Source organism: Passer domesticus, chromosome 2 (genome assembly GCF_036417665.1).
Source record: "Passer domesticus isolate bPasDom1 chromosome 2, bPasDom1.hap1, whole genome shotgun sequence".
Taxonomy (NCBI): domain Eukaryota; kingdom Metazoa; phylum Chordata; class Aves; order Passeriformes; family Passeridae; genus Passer; species Passer domesticus.
Window position 1 is genome coordinate 5,124,444 of NC_087475.1, and position 26,771 is coordinate 5,151,214.

The 26,771-nt window shown below is 42.6% G+C and overlaps 1 protein-coding gene and 1 long non-coding RNA gene across 2 annotated transcripts in view; one reads left to right on the plus strand and one right to left on the minus strand.

The window, feature by feature from the left end:
- SIM2 (SIM bHLH transcription factor 2) overlaps window positions 1-26,771 on the minus strand; it is a 59,069-nt gene that overhangs the window by 12,133 nt on the left and 20,165 nt on the right. The window contains exons 5-7 of the mRNA XM_064406605.1: window positions 13,399-13,484; window positions 9,965-10,164; window positions 6,464-6,570 (exon numbers count right to left, since the gene is read on the minus strand). Of these exons, the coding sequence (XP_064262675.1) occupies window positions 6,464-6,570; window positions 9,965-10,164; window positions 13,399-13,484 (393 nt within the window). The remainder of the gene's footprint in view (window positions 1-6,463; window positions 6,571-9,964; window positions 10,165-13,398; window positions 13,485-26,771) is intronic.
- Window positions 17,590-26,672, plus strand: LOC135292435 (uncharacterized). The gene is made up of 3 exons (XR_010354780.1): window positions 17,590-17,858; window positions 21,858-22,029; window positions 26,475-26,672. It is a non-coding gene; the product is annotated as an uncharacterized LOC135292435 (long non-coding RNA).

Consider the following 26,771-nt stretch of genomic DNA (forward strand, 5'->3'; position numbering starts at 1 on the left):
CCTGGAGAGGTTTATTTGCAAGCCAAGTGCTTTTCTCCCTCACGGAATCACAGAATAAATGATGTTGGAAAAAACCTTCCAGATTTCTGAGTCCAACCTATGTCCTAACACCCTCCATCCTCTTCCTCCCAACAAACTTTAAATAACCCCCTGCAAAATTATCTATCCTGCCCCTTTCTATGGATTCATAACATCACATTATTATTTATATAAAATGTGAAGTCTCCTAAGTTTTGTCTTCCTTCTTCTCTGGGTCACCTACGGTCGCATTCCTCACAAACACTGCTTTAAAATTTCTAATTGCAAAAGAAAAGTTCAGGACAGCAAAAGTATTTTGAACTGGACACAATTCTTTTGAAAGAAGGAGAGGAAGTGGCTTCAAATGGCACCAGGGGAGGTTCAGGTTGGAGACTGGAAAAGAAAATTTCCCTGGAAGAGTGGTCAGGCCTTGGGATGAGCTGCCCAGGAAGGTGTTGGAGTCTCTGGAAGTGCTCAGGAGGAGTCTGGATGTGTCCCTTGGGGACAGGGTTTGTGGTGAGGACTGCTTGATCATGAAGGTCTCTTCCAACCCTGAGAATTCTGTGATTTTGAGATTTTTTTCCAGATTATTTGGCAGCACTTCTCTAATAGTTTGACAGATTATCATGTATTTTGCAATGTATTTTATTCCGTGATGGTTTTTTTCCCCTGTAATCATGAAGGTTGATTTAAAAGGGTAAAATTAAAAAAAAACCTCTTTTGTTGTGAAGCACCCAAACAAAGACAAGGACAGAAAGGGGAATCAGATATCTGATAAATTCACCGGGCATGTAATCCTCCCTGAGCTATTCTGGATCCTCTGTGAACAAGGATATTTTGGCAGGAGGCTGTGCAGTAACAGGAGTTGTGCAGCATCTCCAAATATTTAATCCAACCACAAATATTTCTGGTTCAGTGCCAGGCCTTTATCTGAGGATTCACTAGAAGATAATGCCCAGCCTTTGAAGCTGGTTCTTCTCTTGTGTGGCCTTGGATCATTCCTCTGGAAACTCCATCTTCTTACTCTCCTATACAGTTATTTATTGCAAATCAGGGAATCATGGACAGAGCTCTCTGCACAAATTGTGTTGAAAAAAAGTGGGCAATGACAGAAATTCCTTTCTATAAATATGGTTAGGAAATGGAATCTAAGCCTCTATAATTTTAAAACTTCTTCTTGTCCTGTCACTTTTTTTCTGTCACTGACAAAACCAGAGCACACAGCCTCAAGCTGCACCAAGGGAAATATAGGTTAGATATCAGGAAAAAGTATTTTCCAGCAAGGGTGATAAAGGTCTGGAATGGCTGCCCGGGGAGGTGGTGCAGTCCCCATCCCTGGGGGTGTTTAACAAAGCCTGGATGTGGCACTGGGGGCCAGGGTTCAGTTGAGCTGTTGGGGCTGGGTTGGACTCAATGATCTTGAAGGTGTCTTCCAACCCAGGGATTCTGGAATTCTGTGAATTCTGTGAATTTTGCCTATATAAAAAATCCCTCTCCTTCATTTTCTTCCATTTCCTTGTGGTACTGGAAGACTCAGTGAGGTCTCCCACAGTCTGGAGCACATGGGCCACCTCTCTGGGCTGCTTCTTTTCCTATCCATTGCACATCTCAGCATATTTAAACTTTCCTTCAAATCCAGTTTACCTCCCAAAGAAAATCAGGCTCTTACAAAATTGACAGATCTTTCTGGAAATGTCAATTCTTCCGTTTTAGGATGAGGTGCCCATGTGTTCAGAAGGCAATAAATGAACACCTAAAACTCTCTGCAGCTCTGATCTCTGCTCTAGGACAGGGACAGCACCCAGGGAGGGATGGAGCTGGCCAGGAGGGATTTAGGTTGGATTTTAAGGAAAGGTTCTTCCCCCAGAGGGTGCTGGCACTGCCCAGGCTCCCCAGGGAATGGGCACGGCCTCGAGGCTGCCAGAGCTCCAGGAGCCTTTGGCCAGCACTGCCCAGGGTGGGATTGCTGGGGGTCTGGGCAGGGCAGGGGTTCCACTGGATGATCCCTGTGGGTTTATTCCCACTCAGGATATTCCATCATTCCATGATCCTGCAGGACATTTAAAAACCCACCCTCCATGGTGGACATCAAGCCACCACTATCTGAGGTCTCAAATCTCTCTTAGGTATCAGCTTTTTGCCTCATTCTTGCTCATGTTCCTTCCACTCCTACATTTTTACACAGAATTCTTTATGGGAGAGGGGTGTGCATGATTAACAAATCATGAAGTGTGTGTACCTAAGTATGTGAACACACCTAGAAACTATAAAGATATTTGGGTTTTTTAAGTGCAATTTATCACTGCAAGTTGAAAGTCATAGAGTGGCTACTCGAAGATTCTGTTCTAAAAATAATAATTATCTCTATGCCACAGTTTTACTATTTCTTAGTGTTCTATAATTGTGGATGGTGCTCTATAGCTGTGCTGCCCTATCCCTGTAAGTGTCCAAGACCAGGTTGGACAGAGCTTGGAGCAAACTGGGACAGTGGAAGATGTCCCTGCCATGGCAGGGGGTTGGAATGAGACGATCTTTAAGCTCCCTTCCAACCCAAACCATTCTGTGCTTTTATGATTTGGTGATTCATTCTAAAATCCAAATGGTCCCGTTCCAGGAAATGATCTTTACATTTCAGCACAGGCCATGTAACAGGTAATTTTTGGAATGTGGTCTGGGCTTTTCAGAACTAGGTCTTTGTGCTGGTTTAATGAGCACGTTTTCCTTGAGTTCCAAATGCTTTGCTACACTCAGTCTTCCTGAAGAGAAATTAATGCTGTCATGGATCACTAACTATAACAGAGTTCTTCCGTGTGCTTTGGGACTAGTTTTGGCTTTCCTCCTCTCTCACTGATTTTTTTTTTTAAATCCCTCTTTTAGCTCTGCATTAAAGACAGTGTTTGAAAAGATGTGAAAACCACTGAGGGCTACAGTGTTCAGCTTTCCTTCCTAATTATATGGATTAACCAGTATTTCTCTGGGGATAGGAGAGGATTCCGTGTCTCCTGATTTTTTAGCAATCTGGGGAAAGTCTGACCTTGGCTGAGGGACAGTAAGTGAGACAGTGAGTGAGCTCAGCTTCCATCTGGCTCTGTGCTCAGCTGCCCTGTTTGATGCTGAAAAGGAAACCTCAGGAATGGAAGTGAGGCAAATCCCCCACCCAGACAATCTGTGCAGGCTCAGACTTCTTGGTGGCCTCTGCTGCAGCCCAAGGGGGAGGATCCAGTGGCTTTCTCCTCTGGATGTGCCCTCTGTGACTGGGTGTTCCAGGGCTCTGGCTCGCTCCTGGTTTCGCAGGGAAGCTGGGAAAGGCTCTGGGCTGTCACACAGGACTATTTTAAAAGGCTCCACCAGGCTTCCAGGCATGTGGCTGGGAGTTCCCAGCCTGCACTGGACGATGCCACTGCAAGAAATGGATTTCTTGGTTCCACACTGGCAGCAGATCCTGGTTTAGCTGCCCTGGCATGTCATGGGCATGGCCCGTGGGCAAGGCACAGTGCCCAGCAGACTCTTTTTTTTTTTTTTTTAGACCTCTTAAAATCTGGTGCTGCTCTGCCAGGAGCTTTGAGTGCTGGCAAAGCAGAGGCAGACCCAACAGCAGAGATGGTGGAACTGAGCTTTTCTGTGAAATAACCCTGCAAATACTTAGGGTGACTTCCAGGGAGCAGGAGAAGGGTTTGGTGGGGACACCAGCTGGGCTGGGCACAGAGATCTGAATCCTGTCCAAGTTCCTGTGGGAAGAGCAGGGATGTTGCAACACATGGGATGCCCAAAATCTCCCTTAAAATGCTACAAATGAAGGGATTTCTCTGAGGGCACAAAGGTAGTTTGTCTGTACTGGAACTCTGTCCTGTGTTTTAGAGTGCAGGATCCTCGGGCAGGGCCTCCTTATTTGTGTGGCCACATTTCAGGGCAAACACTGTGTGTATGAAAGGGGCTCTGGAAATAAATAACACAGCTTCAAACACCACAAGTGTTTTCCTGGAGCTGGAAGCCAATCAAATGTTTCAAGCAGGAAACTCTCTTTGCTGCCAGCACACCTTAGGCAAATATTCACATCTACATTTCCCTCCTAGCTTGATGTTCTTGTTCTATCCCTCCTAACTTGTTCCCCTCACTGTTTCCTTTGTTTTATTCCTTGTGCTGCCTCACTCTAGAGTTCAGCTGCTTCAGGGCTTCAGTTTGGGATTTTTTTCCTCTTAAAAAAAGCAAATGGTTATCCTAGTTTAGGGTTGCTTATATTTTTTTTTTTCCCTTAATACCCTTATTAGGTGTAAGATGTTTCTCTTTGGATTTCTGCATCAGGTGACACTTCATCATCAGATTGCTTTATAGAATGGTACAACAAACCTGCCAACCTTTCACTGCTCATGTTCCTGAGACATTTGCTGATGGATGCTGGGGGAGCTCTCACACAGCTCCCCAGAGGGACTTTGTGCACTTTACATCTGGTTTAATAATTCCCATTACTTGGTATTCCAACCATGACCCTGCACTGTTCCCACTGCTGCCCAAGCATTACTCATTATTTTGTGCTTCTTGGGATTTATCTGCTTTCATAAATTCCTATGCATGGCTCGCATTTGTCTTCTGTTTTTAAAGTTTACAGTAATTTATCTTTAATCTACAGAACTGCTCTTAGTATCCTATTTGGCTGAGGGATTTTTTTTTTTTTCTTGTGGAAGGATGTGGTGGGTAATTCAGTGAACATGATTTGTCTCTTCATTTAAGGCTCCAGTCGTACATGGATCAAACTGGCAGCCACAGAATTATCCATCCTGCTACTCTAAAGTGGAAAACTGTTGTCCAGAGGTGATTGTGGCTGTGGTGGCATCATCTCCGTGCTGGTGGATGAAGGTATTTCAAAGAGTCTGGTGGAAATGCTGAGTTTATTCTGAACAGGTCAACAGTCACATCCACATGCAGATGTCACCACTACAGAGAGGGTGCCCCTGACAGGAATTCCATGTGCCCTGGTCATTCTTTGTTCCAGTTCTCAGCAGCCCAGAGGGTTCAATAATGTTTTGGTAAATCTGAACTCGCTGTAAAGATCAGCTTTTGCTTTCCCAGGTGTAGCACACCCTGCCACCAGCAGAATTCAGCACTTGCAATTTCAGCTCGGACTTGCCAAACACAGCTACAACCTCCTTGGTATTCCAGATCCTCATCAGTAGCACACATTAAGAGAAGGAGGAAGCCTAAAAGAGGGATTTGACTCTGGCTGCTTCCAGCCTACAGGAGCAATCTGGAAAAAAAATTCCCTGACATTGGTTTTTGGATGTCATCTTTGCCTCATATGGGTTGCAGCAAACGGAGCCAAATCCAGAGTTCAGCCATTCCCTCAATTTGCTTTTCAAATTAATGTGCTACTGAATGAACTCCTTCCCAGATCCAGATGTTTGAAGATATGATTAGTGACTCTGTTGGAAGATGGGAAATTATTAAATGTGTCATTTTTTTCCTGACAATCCATTCTCCGAACCTCATCCACATGCTACTAATGAATGACCCTCCAAGGAGTTTTTGGGATTGCATTCCCTTCAAACACAGGATGATTATTACTAACATATTTCAGAGGAATGCAGAGCTGCTGCATAGTTTTTGTTTTAACAGCAGAGGCTAGTGAAGTTCAGATTTTCCCCTCTCATTTACTTGCTCTTTTGGTTTACTTTTCCTTCAAGAGATCACCATCCAGAATCAATTCCAAATATTCAAAATAGCCTGGATCCCCTAAGTACAAAAACTGGCCAGATAAGTTAGTTTGGGTGTTGGTTTTTCTTTTCAGAAGCCCAGCATATCGAGCTGTATTTACACAATTAATGGTTTCCTTAAGTGATAGCCAAGAACTTTTGAAAATCTGTCTCCAGTCAAGATTTGGAAAGGATTTTTTTCTGCTTTCCAGCATGCTGCTTGTTGTCTGCAAAACTTCTCACTGTACTCAACGTATTCCATAGAATCCCAGAGTGGTTTAGGTTGGAAGGACCTCAAATCCCACCCAGTGCCAGCCCTGCCATGGCAGGGACACCTTCCACTGTGCCAGGCTGCTCCAGCCCCAGTGTCCAACCTGGCCTTGGGCACTGCCAGGGATCCAGGGGCAGCCCCAGCTGCTCTGGCAATTCCATCCCAGCCCTGCCCACCCTGCCAGGGAACAATTCCTCATTCCCAAGATCCCATCCAGCCCTGCCCTCTGGCACTGGGAGCCATTCCCTGGGTGCTGTCCCTGCATGCCCTGGGAATTGTCTCTCTCCAGCTTTCCTGGGGCTCCTGCAGGCCCTGCAAGGCCACCCTGAGCTCAGCCCAAAGCTTCTCCTGTGCAGGTGAACAATGCCAGCTGTGCCAGCCTTTCCTGCCAGCAGAGCTGCTCCATCCCTCTGCTCATCCTGGAGCCTCCTCTGGGCTCTCTGCAGCAGCTCCAGGTCCCTCCTGTGCCTCCAGCCCAGGGACTTACAGAGGTGGTGAGCGTATCGCAGGTGGAAAACGTCACAGCCGTGGACGTGGTGGTAGAGGGTTTTCTCTATCAGATCCTGGGGTTCATATCCAGTTAATTCCGTGACCCTGGAAAAGGAAAAATCTGCAATAAACAAAATCTCGAGGAATACTCCATTTCATTGACCCAACGTTTGATTGTGCCAACAAATCAGTGCCTGAAAGTTGTGGGAGGAAATGTTAGTTTTGGAAACAGAAACCTCACCTTTACAAGAAAAAAACCCCTTTCAGCCCAGCCAAAGCAAGGTGCAGTTTTCCCTGGTACACCCAGGCAGGAAAAAGAGCTCTTTTACTGATTTCCACCTTGGGCTTTTGCCACTGCCATGCAGGATCCTTTGCACAAAGTTCCACTCGAGGAGCTGCTCATGAAACAATAAAACCTCTCTTGTGGGCTGCTGACACATTTTCATTTGCTTTTGCAAAGCTACGAGTGTAGAAGGTGTGTTGGGCCACATGTGATCAGGGCCTGTGAATAAATCCAGGCTGGTGCCTAACAGGAGAAAAAAGCAGGAGCTTATTGCAGCTGAGAATGTGGAAAGACAAGGAGGTGTGAAGACCACAGGGTGAGGAAAGGAAAGCTGAGGCAAGACTTCCAAAGAAAAAATCCCAGAAGTAGAAGAATGGAACGAATTCAAAACAGCAGCATCTCTGCAGACGTTAAAGGATCGAATTCAGAGGTCAGACTTACACTGGGTCAGACATGAGGAATCAAACTTCATGTTTCAAATGGACTTTTTAAAATTTAGTTGAGGAAAAAATAGTCCTTAAAGTACAATGTGCCACTCAGCCAAACTGTGGCTTTTATACCCAGGTTGTGATGTCCTGGGCTTTCTTTGCCTAAAAAAGGCAGCACAGTAAGGGATGTCCACATTAACAAGTGACACAGTCCCTTAGCAGGTGACAGTGAAATTATCCCTGCTGAAGATCTGCAGCAGCAGCAGAGGCACCTGCACATTTTAATTGCAGGAGTTTTACCTGGGACCAGCTCTAGCCTAGACCTGTGGACTGAAATATTTATTAAAATTGGAGTGTCCTAGGGTGCTCGTGGAGGTTGTCCTCCAGTTTAGATCAAAGGAATGCAGTTTAAATTCCCCAAGCCTCTTCATGCCATGAACTGAGCAGGGATGGTCAGGACATGGACTTCCAAAGGATGTTCAGGACATGGACTTCCAAAGGATGTTCCTGGTCTGAACTTTACACTGGTGAGGATGCACAGCACAGAGACAACACAGGAGCATCCACAGAAATGAGCAGGGGGTCCCAAGCAATTCCTGTCATTGTAGGACTGATGATAATGCACATTTTATCCGTTTTTAAAAATTTTATTACTATTGTGCATCTTCTGTAGTCATTCCCTGACTCAGCCCAGTGGACCCCACAGAGACTGAGGATGTTCTGCTTGAGAGGGTTGAGGGCTTGGGTTCTTCTGAAGGACAACAACATCAAAATGCCTTCAAATAGATGCTTCTGTTCCTCCTTTGCAGTGTGTGCTCATCCCAAATCCTCACTGAAGCCAATCAGGAGCAGGAAATAATGGTGGAAGATCCTGCTCAGGTTTCAGTTTTCCTTCTGACTCCAGTGCACTTAAAAGCAGGGTGGCAGCTCCATCCTGCCCCTTTGGTGAGCACAGACACAGTGCTCATTCCAAACATGAGCCAGGGGTTGAAGTGTTCATTTTCCCAAAAAGTTGCAGTCTCACTTTGAAGCTGGTGACACAAAAACCATCACTGACAGTTCCTAGGACACCCAAATTTTGGAAAAGGTTGAATCTGGAAACAAACTCAGCTGGTTTACTTCCTAAACATCAAATCAATCCCTCAGGCAGCCTGGGCTCTCCAGGTTGTGCTGTGCAGGTGACAGGACACACAGAGCTCGCCCCACTGATCAGTTCTGGTCTCCTGAGTTCTTCAAAGTCTTTTTAAACTCCCTGACAGTGAATATACCACAAAATCAGCAGCTCACTTTGGAGGGAAGTGACTGTCTTCTCCTTCTAGTGACTTCAGTGGATGAACTCCAGTGTGGTTTATGTTGTGTCAGGTGTCCAAAAAAGGATTTTGAGCTGCTCCTTCCCATGGCTTTCACGCTGTCTGCTGTGCCTGTTACATCTCAAGATCCATCCCCTTGTATGGAAACCAGAACCAAACCTGAAACCAGTTTTTTCTAACTCCTAATATCCCCCTGTTTTCAGCAAATACACTTTGGTTTGCTCAGCTGGGAGAGCAAAAGGCTTTGGGGAAGCTCAATTCCCCTGCTTGTCCCGTGCGTGGATGACACCCATCTGCTCCTTGGTAAACACAGCTCTGCAACAGCTCTGGGTCTATCCCTGCTCCTGTCAACACCTCTGCTTGTTCTGTGGCCTTTGAAGACACTTCTGTCTCCAGGCAGTTCCTCCCAGGCACATCATTTCCTTTCCCCCACATGCAAGGACGTGTTGCTGAACCCCTCGTGCTCCTTTGTAGCCGCGGCACGGAGCGACGCGTGCCAAAAAATGAGGAAGGGTTCCAGAAACAAGGAGTTCTTTGTGTCCCAGCAGCTGATGGAGCCACTGTCTCCTGGGCTGAGCACGCAGAAAAGCCTCTTGCATGGTTGACCTCCACTCTCTTGGGTACATAGGTTTTCTCACACTGCATGAATATATTCCCTGCAAATCCAGCCTGCCAGGGAAATGGGGAATGTGGGACCCACAGGAAAGGATTTTTGAAGAATGATCATCTTGTCAATATTTTGTGTATTTGGGATTTTCTTTTCAAGGTCTCCTGGACTGCACTGGACAAAGTATTGTGACCTACAAGGTCTCTACTCCAAAACCAGAGAAATGAATTTCAGTTCTGGTTCTGTGCTCGTCTGAGCTCCATCAGCTGAACTGGAGGCAGGGCTCTCCTTCCTCAGCTGTTTTTCCCAATATCTTGTTTAAGAAGGTCCTGGTTTTGTGTGTAGTAGCCAATGGAATCAATTCCCATTCTAACAACTCAATTATTACTGTTGGTTTCATGGTTAAAGCATTACTTTAACCGTGAAACCAACAGACAGAACTCTCTTTTCTTACTGCTCTCTCAAAAGCTTTCTGGATGATGCTAGCCAGTTGTTTGATCTCAGTATTCCATTTTGGGGTTGGTTTTTTGGGGTTTTTTAGTGTATCCTCATTGATAACTTTGTATGACAAAATCTGTGTTCTTTCAGGTAAAAAAAAGTATCACTGTTCCTGTGACCAATCCTCCCAGCAAGAAACTTTTAGCTGACCCTAAAAGTGCAGGTAACTCCAGGTTAAATTGGACAGGCTCTTATTTCTTGGCAGTCCAGACAAAGTTTGGTCTATCCAGCTGCCTGAAAGGCTTTGAAGGCTCTGAGTTCCAGATCTAGTTTGGACTGCTGGATTTTTTTTTCATGGATGTTTTGACCCCTTTGGAAACCGCAGCACGTAAACACATGAACGCTCAATGCTGGAGATGAAAGAGCTGCTTACCTGGAATCGAGGAAAATCAGTTTTAAATCCAAGCTGGCTCTGAACATAAACATGTTGCTGTGCAGCTTGATCTCAGTGATTGCACTGGGAGGCAAAGATTGCCCCACGGCCACCAGCCCCACGATTTGGTAACAGGAGTCGTACAGGGACATATCCAGCATGTACTGGCGGATCTTCAAGTAGCCACTGCAGTGGATCACCTGGAAAAAGGGGAGAACACCCTCAGGATCTGATGGAAAAGCCCCAGATCTGCTGCCCACCCAGTCTCAATGAGCTTATAAAGACATATATTGCTTTTTTATCTTCTTTTCTGCCTGGGTCGGGGTCGGGATTAAAAGTGCTTGCGATGGTATTTCGTGTTCAGACCCAGATGTTTATTAGTTCTTATCTCTGTTACAGTCTTACAAGTCATGAGTTCTACAGCATTTCAGTAAAAACCTACAAAATGGCCCTGTATCTATCTCTACAAGGCCTTTTAAGGGTAAACTGTCCAATTAAGAGATGACACCTAAATTATTTTTACTTTTAACCCAATAACCAACCACCCGTGCCCAGAATGGGAATGTTTTATCCAATTACACAAAACCACCCAAACCCATGGAGAAAGTGAAGAAGGAGAAGCAGGTGAAGAAGAAGGAGCAGCTTCTGCCCTAAAACCTCCATCCTGCTTTATATCTGTTACTGTATTCTAAACCCTTAAACTCTGAGTTTCCCAGCCTGTGGTATCACACACTTCTATCCAAACTGCACACCCACAATCCCAGTTCTGTCATTCCATTTTGGAAGCTTCTCCAGGGCCTCAGGTCAGTGCAGTGTTCTCCTGGGGGGTCAGTGTCTGGCAGCACAGAAGGCCCAAAACTCTCAATATTCAGGGTTCCAACAGACACACTCCCCCATAAAATTAAATTCTGGGTCATTTGTTGATTGCAGTTAATTTGTAAATAGAGATTAAGACTCAATAAATGCAGTGTTGTGTTTACTGGCAGCATGATTAATCCAGTATTGAAGCACCTCCTCTCTGGGGACTGCCTAATTGCTTTCTAATTAATACTTTAAGCTCCTTGATACAGATTTTTTGCAGATACATCCAGAATTCCTGTTCATTGATTTAAAAAAAAAAACAACCTGGAAGTTGCTTATTTTAAATGTCATCTCTTTCCTACACGCATGCAAAGATAAATAAAAACATTTATATTTTAACGAGTTATTATTCTCATGTAAATAAAGGCACATCAAAAAATGCACTTTAAAAACCCAGTGAGTATTGATGCATCACTGCAGCAATAAAAAATAACTGATGTTTATGCAAATGCCAAGAAATGAGTTTTAAGTTCTCTGCTCAAGTTCAGAGGGGTGGGGGTTTTTTTGACATGTGACCAAGCCCAAGGTCCTGAGCTCAGATTTCGGGATCCCTGTGTACAATTGCTGTTCACAGAGGTGATAATGACAGTGTTAGACTGTAAAAATTCAGTGTCAGCTAAAGGGGAGGGAGAAATGTAACCTGGGGACTATTCCAGGCCAGAAGATTTATTTAGTGTGGTGCTGGTGTTCAGAAATCATCAGTGCCCCTGCCAACTTTCTGGTCCAAACAGCAGAAATATCACATCCCTTTGCTGAATTTCTCTGTTTATTCGGCTTTTAACCCTGTCCTGTGGAAAGGAATTAATTTTCAGTGTATTTTGTGCTCTAAACAACTACCAAACACCACCTGGAAATTGGCTCCTCCTGCTTAACCTTCCTCCTCTCCAGTGATTTAAATGTTCAGCAAAAGCACAGTCAGAAGATCTCCCAGCAGATCTCAATTCCCCCATCACTTGATCTGTGAGTTTCTTCTGTGCTTCAGCTAATGAGGTGATTTCTTAAAAATTAAGTCCTGACTTTAAGCACAGTCAAATGGAATAAATTTAGGCCAACATCTCTCCAGACGAGACAATCCTTTGATTTTCACTGTGCAAACTTTTAATAGTGAGCCAAAGAAAGTGGTGCCTCTGATTAACAGTGATAACTGGGAATTTAAAAACGCAAAACCCCCCAAAGCCACGTGGAGATCCCATGATTGAAGCTCTACTCTTCTACCTGATTTCAGATTCAGCTTTGGGACAGAACCATTTTTGTGGGGAGCAGCTGAGCAAACAGGGCTCAGTGTAAAGAGGAATTATCAGTGCAGCCAGGTAGGGAAGAGTGCAAACACACAGATCCACTCTGCACCTTGAGCACATTCCTGCAGAGAGCTCTGCTCCTCTTCCAGGCTTTGCTTTTTGGGTTTTGAACGACCCAAAATGAATTCCCAGCAGAATGAATGGGAACGACACTCCCTGATGGAGCAGAGTGAACCTGGAGCTCAAAGAGCAGCAAATGCACAGCTGAAAACAAAAACTGCCTGTAAACCTGACAATAAAAACTACTGCAAATCTGAAAACTAAATCTGTCTGCATATCTGAAAATAAAAACTGTCTGTTCAGCTGAAAATCAAGACTATCTGCAAGTCTGAAAATCAAAACTACTGCAAATCTGAAAATTAAAACAGTCTGTAAAGATGAAAATAAAAAGTACTGCAAATCTGAAAATAAAAAGTACTGCACATCTGAAAAAAAACCTGCCTGTAAAGATGAAAATAAAAACGACTGCAAATGTGAAAATAAAAACTACAGAAAATCTGAAAATAAAAAGTACTGAAAACCTGAAAATACAAACTACTTCCAATCTGAAAATAAAAACTGCTTTCACATCTGAAAATAAAAACTGTCTATAAGGCTGAAAAAAAAAACTACCTGCAAGTCTGAATATCAAAACTATTGCAAATCTACAGTAGATAAAATAAAAACTGTCTGTAAAGATGAAAAGAAAAAGTACTGCAAATCTGAAAATAAAATCTGCCCGCACATATGAAAATAAAAACTACTCTAATGACAGCTGTTATTCTATGACTTCAATGTTTGCCGTGGCTTCTGATTTCATGTCAGAAATAAAAAAACATCATACAAACTATAAGATTTATAAACAGACTTGGTGGTTTAGTACAATTCCACCCTGAGGTGATGGCAGTGGTTGAGTTTTTTTAGTGTTGAGGCCAAGGAGGTGCTTTGTGCAACTGGGTGGGATGTGGAAAATGTCCAAATTCCTGTGTCTGGGTTCCTGCCTCACCTGCTTCCTGTTCCCTGGGGGAATAAAACCAAACTGTGCTCTCCTGGCAGCTCCAGGGCTGGCCTCCAGAGAATTCCCAGGGACCAAGGGGAGGGAGTGTGCCACCAAGTTTAAATTTGAATTACTGAGGGCATTTTGGGGATCTTTTCTGATTCTTCTCATCATAAACTTTGCTCTCAGCATAAAGTAAAAATAAAACCCCAAACAAACACCTAGATAAATAACCTTGTCAATTGTCAAGCACTTAAGGGGTGGAGGAGTAATTTATAAACATTATTTATAAACATTACCTTGTAGCCACTGCAGGTCAGGCCTGCATTCCTCTTGGCTAGGACACACTTCATCCTCAGGAAAAAGGATCTCTCGATTTCATATTCTGAAAGCACAAAGCACATTTTGCTGCTGATTTATTCCTGAAGGTCCCAAACCTGCCAGAACATTGCTCTTCCTTTGTTGGTGCTTCAGCTTTAGGCAGAAGCAGAAATGTAATATTATTTGCATATATATTTTTATTCACATAATATTATTTAAAGTCATGAAGAAGGAGGTGAAGAAGAAGGACTAGCTTTTAAACTTTTATTTTTTTTTAATGTATATTATTATATTTTAAACCTTTAAACTCTATGTTTTTTACCATGTGATATTACACACTTCTATATAAACTATACACTTATAATTTTAGTTTTGTTATTAATTTTGAAAGCTTTCTCTACAGCTTTATGTTGAATGTAGTGGATTTTGGGGGTCACTGCCTGCTAGCACAGAAAGTCTCCAATTCTCAGTGACCAGGGTCCCAGCACTTCACAAGGAATTCTTTTGTTTCCAAACAAACACCAGTTCCTTATGGGTAAAGGGAAGGAAAAGTGTTCTTTGGAGCGTGGGGAAATTGAGGGAATCTCCAAAATAGCAACAGAATGGGGAACAAGAAAATTCAGTGGGTTTGTAATAATTGGAGTGCACGTGGCTGCTCATGCCCAGACCTTCTGGGCTCCATCTGCAGTGTCTGACTTCCAAAACCACCCTGGAAGATTGGTTTTAAACCAATACCTTCAGTGATAACCTCCAGAAAGGTTTAAAGTTCATGGGGTCATTGCCCAGGTACACACAGACTTTCTGCTAGGGTTATAAGGCAGGAATATTCTGATAGAATATCAGTAATATAGAATATATGTATTCACTTTATTCTGTATTTATTATATGAATAATATAGAATATTTTTATCTGTAAAGGTAATTACTCTCAATAATGGTCCAGACACCCTGAATAATTCGGATTTTTTACTGAAGGTTGCAGTTTGGCAGAACTGTTTTAGGACAAGAAAGAAAACCTATTTGGTACAACTGTGAATAGGAAAATCAGGGAAGCAGGAGGGTCCTCAGTTTTGTCCTAACTCCCCACAGGGTTTTAACCAAAACCCACTGCCATTGCTTGGGATCTTTCTTTAATTTGATTGAACTGCTGAGTTTTACTCCTGATTTTTGTGCCTCCATCACCCAATTCACCCCTCCAGTGATCTGAGCCTCACAACCAACAGGTTCTCTATTCTATTTTAATTCTATTTTAATTTTGGTAGTTAAAGGTCTGAAGATACAGCCACAGAAAATGGATTTAGCAAGGAGGGGAAGTAAATGTTTCCTGAACATTTGAATTTCCCGTTTATCTCGCTAATTAAAATTAGATCCTTATGGGGAAAAGCTGGCAGTTGAAGGAGCTGGCACACCCACTGTGGAGTTTTAAATACAAATTTACACATTGGGTGGGGGGAAGCCACACAGCAGAGATTTGCTGTGGCTGAAGCCTCATCCCATGAGTCAGGAATGGCTCCAGAAGCTGGGAACATCCATGGAATTCATGGATTCAACAGCAATGACCAAACACCAGCACAGCAGGGACACAGCTGGGCACAACCCTGTGCCCTGTGCTCTGGGATGGCCCTGATGGAGCAGGGAAGTGGCACCAAACCCCTCCCATAACGACCTGGAGGAGTAACACTGTGAATTAATGTCCACAATTAATTAGGTTTTGTATTAACTTTGCCAGTGTGACCCCTCAGTACCCTCAAAAGTAGCAGAAATGGGCAGCAAAGCAAAAAAAAAAAAACTCAATTAAATTTGCAATTGTAAAGCTGATTGAAAGGAAAATAAAGTCCTGGGATCCTGCTGGATGCTGCCACATCCATCAGAATAAAGCAAAACTCAAAATATCACAGCTGGGTGATTCTTGTGGGTCACTTCCAGCCCAGCTCAGCTATTCTATTCTATTCTATTCTATTCTATTCTATTCTATTCTATTCTATTCTATTCTATTCTATTCTATTCCTATATTTTATCTATTTATTATTCCAAATTCTTGTGGATTTCCCATCCCTGGAAGTGTCCAAGGCCAGGTTGGACATTGGGGCTTGGAACACCCAATGGGGTGGCACTGGATGAGCTTTAAGAGAAAGATTCTCCCCTCTGATGAGGATGATGCAGAAAATGGGGTACTCAGAGGTTTAGCAAACAAAGAGGGAGACACTGAATATTCAAATAGAAGAAATCACAGTTAAGTTTGTAAAAATTGAAAAAAAAAATAACAACATGCAACATCTAGACTTAGTAGTGAAATTATTGATATCACTGGGGTTCTTTCAAGCAAATGTGTGAGCCCAGAGAGAATTTCGGCTGTCAAGAAGAGGTAAAAGAAAGAAACCCAATGAAGTTCTGAAGGATCAAGAGATCTCTGGGTTAAAAACATAGATACGAAAAGCAAGAGAGAAAATAATGAATAATAAAATGTTATGACTGAATCACAAAGAAACACTAAAGGAAAATAAACTTCTTAATTATTAGAGAATATTCATCTAATAACTAAAGCTTGGCCACTGTATTTAATTATTCAGGAATGTTAATTATCTAAATGCATCATTGGAGGTGATGTGAACTCTTTTTCTCTGAGAGTTAAAAAATGTTCAAAATTCTATGTATAAACTATTCTGTTCATTCTAGAGAAAAGTGAAACCAACATGTTGCAGACATCAGCTGATGAAGGATGAGAACCAAAATAAACCTGGAGAGAGCAGAGAATCCTCAGAGATATTCCAGCTGGAACTGGGTGATTCTTGTGGGTCACTTCCAGCTCAGCCATTCTATTCTATTCTATTCTATTCTATTCTATTCTATTCTATTCTATTCTATTCTATTCTATTCTTATATTTTATCTATTTATTATTCCAAATTCTTGTGGTTTTCCCATCCCTGGAAGTGTCCAAGGCCAGGTTGGACACTGGGGCTTGGAGCACCCAGTGGGGTAGCACTGGATGAGCTTTAAGGTCCCTTCCAACCCAAACCATTCCATGATTTTGTGATTCCATGAAATCAGGGCCCATCTCCATGTCCAGGATGTCCATTTCAAATACAACAGTTTATTTTCTTTTTTCAAATCCATGTTTCCCTTATCAGACTCATCAAAGCTTTTCTGTTCCAACTATTATTTCTATTTTAATCATTATTTCCCTATTGCCTGCTCAGCCTACATATCTCCCTGCCTGAACAAATGGAGCTGAGTAGATTCAGTAAAAGCCATAAATGAGGCAGAAATTAAATGGTTTAATTCAAATCCCAGGCCAGATTTCTCCAAACACTCCCCCAGAGCTGAAACACAGTGACCTGGGAATAAGAACACAGAAAATCCATGGTGTGCACATAGAGAAGTTGTGTTTCTTTCCCAGAGCACCATTTCTACAACGGGTCTCCTCTCCATGAATCCCTTTTATGAGCACATCCTGCAATGCAGTTTGACTTTAAGGTAAGAATAAACCAGCTTTTTTCTATTTCAGACTTGTATTTTCATACTCTCATAAACAGAATAAATGCCATGATAAAGAAAAGGAGTCTCGATATTTTGGATAAAGAATTTGTGCATTTGTTCACTCCCATTGCACAACTGCCAAGCAGGATTGTCCAAGCATTTCTGTGAAATTATGGTTTTGTTTATGGAAGCCAGGATTGTCCATCCCTAGAGGAGCAACTCTGAAATCCATCTTTCCTTTCCAATCCATCTTTAATCTTTTTTGACAGAAAACAGTCACAGAATCCTGTGGTTGCTCAGTGGAGTGAAGAAAAGAAGATCACCATGAACTTTTTTCCCCACAGCTTCACCTCTCATGCCTTTGTTTTCTCTGAGGTAAAAGCTGCTCTTTTATCTCCCTTTTCCAGATTTTGACATTAGCAAAACATGACACTGCTTTGTTGCAGAACCACTTTGTAAAGCAATATTCCTAAAACTGCCCACGTGTTACTTTAGGAATGGGGGCACCTCATCTGTCACTGCACAAAAAAATCTGGAAAGAACCATTAAAATTGGGAGCTCTTGCCCAGCCAGTGATCCGTGTCTGCTCCACAGAGCAGCTGGGGTGCAAACCCAAATTCCAGCTCTGGTGGAGGAGATGGAAAATGGAAAAGACAAGAATTTCCTGCCCACCTAGTTCCTGCCTGGAGCTCCTGCATCCCACAGGTGTGATAAGCTGTCCCCATGTCCCTGCTGGACCATTCCACTCTGGAAACACAGATAACAGAAATCCACTTCACTGCCCAGCCCCCAGACACTCTGCATGGTTTTGTCCCTTTCTGTTGGTTATTTTTTTGGGTCTGCTCTGTTCTGTGAAGCCACACGTGCTCTGCTGTTATTCTGGTGGGGTCTGCAGAGCATCTGGGGCCCAAACAGCCCAGGGCCTGCTGAGAGAGCTCAGGAGGATCTCAGCTTGTCTCTGGTGAGCACAAGGTCATGGATTTGTGACACACAGAGAGAATCCCAGAATGGTTTGGCTTGGAAAGGCATTAAAAATTATCCAGTGCCAGCCCTGCCATGGCAGGGACACCTTCCCCTGTCCCAGGCTGCTCCAGCCCCAGTGTCCAACCTGGCCTTGGACACTGCCAGGGATCCAGGGGCAGCCACAGCTGCTCTGGCAATTCCATCCCAGCCCCTGCCCACCCTCACAGGGAAGAGTTTTCTCCCAACATCCCACCTAAACTTGTAATTTTTCAGTGTGAAGCCATTCCCTGTGTGCTGTCCCTGCATGCCCTGGAAATTGTCTCTCTCCAGCTTTCCTGGGGCTCCTGCAGGCCCTGCAAGGCCACCCTGAGCTCAGCCCAAAGCTTCTCCTGTGCAGGTGAACAATGCCAGCTGTGCCAGCCTTTCCTGCCAGCAGAGGAATATCCTAAAACTCATCCAGAGACACCATGGCAGGGACACTTCCCACTGTGCCAGGCTGCTCCAGCCCCAGTGTCCAACCTGGCCTTGGGCCCTGCCAGGGATCCAGGGGCAGCCACAGCTGCTCTGGGAATCCATCCCCTCCCTGCCCACCCTCTCAGGGAACAATTCCTAATTCCCAAGATCCCATCTAACCCCGTCCTCTGTCAGTTTAAAGCCATCCCCCCCTGCCCTCATGAGAAGTCCCTCTCCAGCTCTCTTGGAGCCCCTCGGGCACTGGAAAGGGCTCTGAGGTCTCCTGGAAGCTCCTCCTCTCCAGGCTGAACAGGATACAGGACACCACAACTTCCATCCCTTAATCTGAGCAAGGGTGACACAAATTCCAAACCAAAAATTAGGTACAAGGCTCATACAGAAGAGATACCTAAAAAACAAAAAAAAAATCTGTTTCAGGATAATCCTAGAAGGTGGAAATCCAGGATTGGCAAAAGGGACTTGTAAACATTTTCATTTTCCCTGGTAATTATTTGTTGGGGTAGAAAAAGCAAAACCAGTTGTGTTGTCAGCCCATCCTGGAGTTCCAAACTTGCACAAACTGCCCAAATTTCCTCCCCATTTGAGCAGTTTGTTCCATTTCCTGCCTGTGTTCAGAATCCTGGCAATGCTGCAGAGGGGAAATTCTCCATTTTCATTCCTATCATATCCAAACTCAGCCATTCACTGACGTTTGCCTAAATTCTCCTTTTCTCCTCCAAGTGAAGCTCCCAAAGTTTTCCTGGGGAAGGAGCTCAGCAGGAGAGGAAAATAAATTTTTACACTCTGATTTGGTAGATTTTACTGTAATTACCAATGAAAAGAGATGTTTTAATGAGTTGTTAGCAATTTGCCCTCTTTTTCCACTTTTGTACATCAAAAATTTTAATTATAATTTGTAAATTAGAATTTATAAAATTACTATTTCTGTGTTTCTCAGATTTAAAGTAACCCTAACAAACAGTGGCAATGGGATCATATTAAGCCATCACCTCAGAGTAATGGTTCTCCTATCAAATATATTTAAATTAATGAAAATTAAAATGCCTTTCCATATTGGTATTTTGCCCATGTACTACTAGAAAAATTCTTCATAAGTTCATGCAAAAAACATCTTGCCAGATACAAAATTTTTCTACTCCCTTCTTTAAATATGAAATTTCTGCATGTAGGGAAGGTGAAGGCAAATTCTGCACAGGGATTTGCTGCTTGGCTGAGGGAAACAGAGCCCTTAAAGCATCAAGTGGAGTGGAGAAAGGCTGACATAATGTATTCCACATTCTTCTGCAGCTTCCATCAGGTTGTAACTCATCATTTCCGAATGATCCAGTTGTTAGCAGAAAACTGGGAGAACTGCAGGAACTTCCACATTTCCTTCCCTGCTCTGGGGAATGTTCATAAACTGCTGTTAGCACGCCACGCCTTGCCGTGTGAGTCAGCAAGATTTGGGAAGCTAAAGATGTGTTTTAAAGCTTTCAAATCCCAGGAAAAGCATCTGAAAGCAATAAGAGACACACAGAGTCTGCCTGCAAACACACATGGAGGGGCAGCATTGATTAATTCCTTCTCCTGGTTAACCTGCAGTGCAAATATTTTTTTTATTTTCTTGTTGTCTTGCTTGCAGCAGCTGCCAGGACAAGAGATGGATGGGTTGGGAAGTGTTGCTGCCCTGCTGCAATCCTTAAACTCTTCATTGAGAACTGGGAAACAAAGATTTCTGCATAAATGGGGAGACAGAGCAGCAACCCAGACATTTTGATAGTAACATTTGAGGCCTTAAGGTCCTGGTTGTTCATGTTCATCCCAGCCTATGTTGGCATTCCATGGTTTTCCCTTCAAAGACCCTGCTGGTGGGGGCTGGATGTGATCAATAATCCTGGAGCAACCCTCAGCACCCAGTCCCTAAAATCCAGCCCCAATTTCAGCCTCCTCCAAAGCGCTCATCACCCCTGGAGAGGGAACTTCGTGGCATCAATGCCTCAGGTTTGAGTTTTTCTGTTTTTCACATTCTGTGCTGCTTTAGTGTGTGGGGCTGAGCTTCATATTATGGGATGGTGAGCTCTGTGCACAGAGCAGGGAGACAAAACAATTCCTGCTCCAGCTGGGCACCAAGGACAAATGATCCAAATCTCAGCCCAGGAGCACAAACCCCGTGGGCTGCAGAGAGAAAAACAAGCAGGATGGGACTGCAGGGGCTGCAGCTGGGGTTGGACACTGAACTGCAATGTGCACATGGAGCAGAGCTGAGCCCAGGGAGAGACCCCGGCAGCGCTCGTGCATTTTGGGACCATTTGGGCTCATCTTGGGTGCAGCCCTGGCTGGGCTCTTGTGCTGCCCAAGGTGGATCCATGGAGGCCTTTTCATAAATCCCTGCTTTATTCTTTAATTAACTCTGTCCAGCCTCTGCTCTGGGTTCAGCCTGCACAAGGCATCAGTGTCACAAACCCCTGCCAGCCTTGTCCCCTCGCCATGCCAGAGCCAAAACTCTTTGCTGCTGAGCTCTGGCAGCTTGGGCTGGCCTGGAAGTTTGGATTTAAGCTCTGTGTGAGGAGAGGAAAGGATCAGACTCCTCAAAGCCCTGCAAGGGCTTCTGGAGCTGCTGTTGATTGACCTCACCCCGAGTGCTGGGGGTGTTTTGGGTGCCACCATGGAAGGAAGATCTAAAAGCTCTCAGAGAGTCCCCAAAGGAGGGACATGAGAGTGGTGAAGGGTCTGGAGGGAACACACAAGGAGAGGACACTTGGATGGTCCAGCTGGAGCAGAGGAAGCTCCAGAGGGGAATCTCCTCAGGGGCTGCAGCTCCTCCCGAGGGCCAGCTCTGATCTGTGACCTGCCAGGAGCCAGGGAGCAGCTGGAGCAGGGCCAGGGCAGGCTTAGGTTGGATTTTGGGACAGGGTTCTTCCCCCAGAGGGTGCTGGGCACTGCCCAGGGGCAGACAGGCTTAGCAGAGCAAACAACTAATTTAGCAGGAAAAGAAATTAATAAGAGTTTATCCATAGCAAAGAAAAAAACAAGCAAGTGACACAATAAATATATAAGTGATATTTGTGGTACCTTAGTGAACAACATCCATACCTTAATAATTTGCTTTAAAGTCTTTCCAATTAATTATTAACATTAATTACTTTGTACCAGTAAAATACAATAAGCTATTACTTTCTCCAATAAATATAATGAGCTGTTTTAATATAACTAATAGCTTATGATCACGCTTTGTTAAGGGTATAAAACTTGAAAACACCTTGTAATAAAGTAATGTTGAGGGGTTTTTTTATTTTTTTTTCCTCCGGTCAGGGTTGGGATTAAATGTGTAAGATGGCATTTTTTAAATTTGGATTTAGATGTTTATTAGTTTTTATCTACATTACAATTTTATAAGTTGTGAGTTTTACAATACTTCACTAGCAACCTACAAAATGGAGATGTATTTTTTTTTCTATGAGACTTTTTAACGATAATTTTTTTTAATTAAGAAATTATATTTACATTATTTTTACCTTTAACTTAATCAACTACTTGTGGTCAGCAATGCAGACTTTTTTATCCAGTTACACAAAACCACCCAAACCCATGGAAAAGAAGGTGAAGGAGGAGAAGGCGACAGAGGAGCAGAAGAAGAAGAAGAAGAAGAAGAAGAAGAAGAAGAAGAAGAAGAAGAGGAGGAGGAGGAGAATAAGGAGAAATAGGAGGAAAAGAAGGTGAAGAAGAAGGAGCAGCCTCCACCCTAAAACCTCCATCTTGCTTTATATCTATTCCTGTATTCTAAACCCTTAAACTCTGAGTTTCCCACCCTGTGATATCACACATTTCTGTTCAAAGTCCACACCCACAATCCCAGTTCTGTCATTCCATTTTGGAAGCTTCTCCAGGGCCTCAGGTCAATGCAGTGCTCTCTTTGGGGGTCAGTACCTGGCAGCACAGAAAGTCTGGAATTCTCAGCAGCCAGGGTTCCAACAGTAACCATTGTTATCTCTGCACAGGTGTGTGTGTAAATATGTCGTGTATCCTTCTCAACAACACCAGAGGGAGCTGGGCACTGCCCGGGCTCCCCAGGGAATGCCAGAGCTCCAGGAGCCTTTGGGCAGTGCTGCCAGGGATGCCCAGGGTGGGATTGTTGGGGGTCTGGGCAGGGCCAGAATTCCACGATCCTTGTGGGTCCCTCCCCAGTCAGGATATTCCAGGATGAGCCAGCATTTGGCAGGGCAGCACAAGCAGCCCCTGACAGGTCCTGCACTAAGGAGGCAGCCCCAGGCTCTGGTCAGTCACAAATTTAACTCTGCAGGTTGGCAGGTTTGCTTTTATCTGATCCTGGTTTAGGAGAGAGGCCCAGGAATCCTCCTGCCAGCCTGTGCAGGTGGAACAAGGAGTGTGAAACTCAGGGTTGAGGCTTCACAGCCACCAAACCAACCCAAAACACCCCGAGGTGCTGCAGAACAGAAATACCTGAGCAATATTGGGCATCATCTGGGACCTGAGCACAGCCAGCACTCACAGCTTGGAGAATATCAAAATATTCTCCTCTTTTATTTACCTCTTTCTTATTTTTCCTGCTCACCCACTCCAGCTGAATAGAGTGGATTTGTTTCGTTAAAAATGAAACAAGGTTTGCCTGAAGACTCACATGAGGTCATTTGCTGAGCCATTCCCAATTTTAATGTGTATGAGAGGGAGATTATTCCCTCTGCACACCCAAAACAGCCTCAGCTGTTGGCTTCTCTCACAGCAAGGGATCTGCACCCATTGCTTTGCATTTTCTATGCTGGTCATGCAAGTAAAAAGCAACTTAAAAACTTTGTAAGTTCGAGCTGAAATCCTCCAAAGCCTCCACAGCTCATGGGGTTTATGCTTTTCATTAAGCCATGGCCTGGAGACTTAGAATCTGAAGGAGAAATAAATCAGAGGAGTAACCTGGGCAGTTCAGGTCATTAAATATAAATATTAAAATATTAATTTATAAAAATAATAAGATATAAACTAAAACTACAAAATATAAATATAAATAATATAAATATTTAGTAATATAAAAATTAATATAAGTATAAATATCTTCTCCAAGTCCAGGAATCCAAAGGTGCTGCTGTTACTTTGAAGTCTTTAGCAGGTAATTTCCTCTGCCACACAAAATTCCATACAAAACACACATAAATGGGTTGAAATTTGAAATAATTTTCCTTATTCCTATCCTAAATTTCCTTATCAAAGGCTTTACTCCTGTGCTGAGTTTAATAACTTCTCTTTCCCTAAATTCTGTCTTTTACGAAGACACCAACCCTGATCTGGAGACATCAAAACTGGAAGAAATCACTGCTTCCCTCAGAATGTTTTTCCTGTGGCTGATCAAACTCCCAGTTAAAAATGTGTGATTATTCTGATTTGAGCTTTCGTGGTTTCAATGCACAGATATTGGTTCTTGAAATTTTGTTTTTGTTTTTTGGGGTTTTTTTTTTTTCAATCTAAATCCACACTTTAGTTCCCAGTATTTTGTTTCTTTGGAAATTTGTGCATGCAATAATTAAGTCACTTCTTAATTCCAGAATCCTGGAATGGATTGGAACCCTGGATGCTGAGAATTCCAGACTTTCTGTGCTGCCAGGCACTGACCCCCAAGAGAACACTGCATTGGACCTAAAGCCATAGAGAAAGCTTCCAAAATTAAATCATAGAACTAAGATTATAAGTGTGGAGTTTGAATAGAGATGTGTAATACCACTGAGCAGAAAACATAGAGTTTAAAGTTTTAAAATATAGAATTATATATAAAAGAAAATAGCAGACACAAGTCCTTCGTCTTCACCTTCTTCTTCATAAGTTTAAGTAGTATTGTGAAATGCAAAACAATTATTTACATTTCCCTGAGAAATAAATAAAGAGGCAGCACCCAAATTTACAAAAACTTTAAAACCAGAGGTCAAAAATAATCCATGCTCTGGGTTATTTAATCCCACTAACAGAATATCACAGAGCACAGATATTGTTGATATTTGTGATTTTATTCCTCTCAAAACAGATCTTATCCAGCTACAACTGCTGAACTAAAAATTAATATAAATATCTGAGCTTTAGCTGAAGAAAACATCTTGAGCAAGGCAAGAACCGTGAGCCAAGCTGGAAATTTGGGATATAAAAGTCTGTGTGCGCAGTTCAATATTGATTTTTATTCCTAAGCAACGCCCCAGATTGCAGAAATCTATAAGATAATAAAGTTATAAAAGGAAAATTTTTATTGCACCCAGTGACTTGATGATTCAGGCGTGTCTTAAAAGGTTAAAAGAGAGAAAATCCAACTGAAATGACAAAAAATGCCATTAAAATAGTCTGGTTTCCTCTTGGTTTTTTTTTAATCAAGCCACTTTCACTTCACTGCCCTTTAAGTTATTTGTAGAACTCCATGTTTTTCTTAAATATTGAAAATATCTACTCAGATACAGGCAGAAGTTGCTTCATTCCTGTCATTTATTCAATAGTTTTACATCTTCACTGGTTTAAATAAAAAACTTCTTTTGGTTATTGCAGGCCAGGTAGTTTCAGGTTATACCTCAAGATTTTAATGGATACAACACTGCAGGAAAGGGAATTACTGGCACGGGGAAGAGAACAGTAAATAAATATTTGTTCATTCTGTGCATTTTAGAAAGATTTAGCTGTAGATTCTGGATATTTTTATACACCCCCTCCAGAACTGAGATAAAAATAAATAAAATAAAATAAAATAAAATAAAATAAAATAAAATAAAATAATCCCTAAACAGAGTTTAATTCTTTATTTATGTCCTCCAAATCTGGGAATCCAAAGGAGATGCTGTTGCCTTGAGGTTTTTAGCAATTAATTTCCACAAAATTTGATACAAAACACACATAAACGGATCAAAATTGAAAATAACTTTCCTTATTCCGACCCTAAACTTCCTTATCAATGTGGGATGAGGCAAAGAAAGCTGCAGAGAATGAGGAATTGATCTGGGAAGAGCTGGAAGAATTGTGGGATCATCTGCTTTGGACACAGAAATTAATCCCAGTCGGTTGCTCCTGGCTTTAAATCTGGAAAAATCTCCAAAAATGAATTTAAAAAATATTTAAATTTTAAGCAAAACAGGAGGCTGTTGCCATTGCCAAGCCAGTAGATATTAAAATATCTCACTACTAATTCTGGATATCAGCAAACCTGAATGAAAATTCCTGGATTTCACAGAATTATTGAGGCTGGAAGAGACTTTAGAGATTATCCAGTCCCACCATGAAAATCACCCTTAAATTATTTACAGCAGAGGTGTCTCCTTCTTTTTTCAGTAAGTTGGAACAAGGAAGAAAAATGCTATTTTTTAAAAATATCAGTTTTTTTTTTTTTAATTCTGACAGAGGAATGAACAAAGTATGAAATAATCATATAAGAGGAGTTTGAGAAAAATAAGAGTTTGCTTTCCAAGACACCAAGGGAGGGATTTTTTTCCAAAAAAAACTGTTTGGGGAGGAACAAAAGGGAAGGAGGCTGAGATAATTCTTGCATTTCCAGCATTTGGAGCAGTCCAGGTGCTCCCAGGCACATCAACATTCCCTGAATTCAGAATTTACAGTTCTGCCCTGATGGAATCACAGAGGGGCACCAAAACTGGAAAAAAAAAAAAATCCTGAACAAAATTGTAGCAAGAACCCAAAATTCCTCATGTTTTTTAGGAGCTGTGCTTGGAAAAGACTGACAAGAAGTGGCAGCTTAAATCAATAAATGCAGATAAATCAATTCTGAAATACAAGTGGGAGCTCCATTGTGGTGGAGCCAGGCTGGTTCTGGTCTTTGCAACTTCAAAGGATTGCCCCCAAGGAAGCACAAACTTAAAAAATGAGAATATTTTTGTTTCTGACACAGAAATTGCAACACTGAGGTGACAATTTCACACACGAAGGGTGGGGTCAATATTTCTGTGTGTGACAGCAGAAGAGGACAAGATTTTCCTCAAAAAGTCACTTTTTAAATGAGATTTTCTAAACCCAAGTCCTTTGCCAAACCCATTTCTGCTCTGCCTACAGTGGAGAATATTAAGTCTGGGTTTTTTTTTGTCCAAGCTTTGAATTTAACAGTTGTTTTAAAATATTCAAAATATCCTTCCATTTCCCAATTAGCTGATTGTTTTGGTTTTTTCCCACTCAGACCATGCAGCTGAGCTGTGCACAACCAGGCCACCACAAGATTTCTGCAGCTTCTGCAATGATGATAAAATAAAAGAGATGAAATGACCGCTGGGCTAAAATAAAAACCTCTTTAAAGCTCCATGGCATAAAAGGCATTGTTTAATTGAGGGTACTTTATTCCCTGTAAGAACATTAAATCCTGGATCACAGTTTTGAGTTCCTGCTGCTCCCGCATTTGAGCTTTGAACAGGATAAAGAAAAAGAGAAAGGAAAAGAAAAAGAAAAAGAAAAAGAAAAAGAAAAAGAAAAAGAAAAA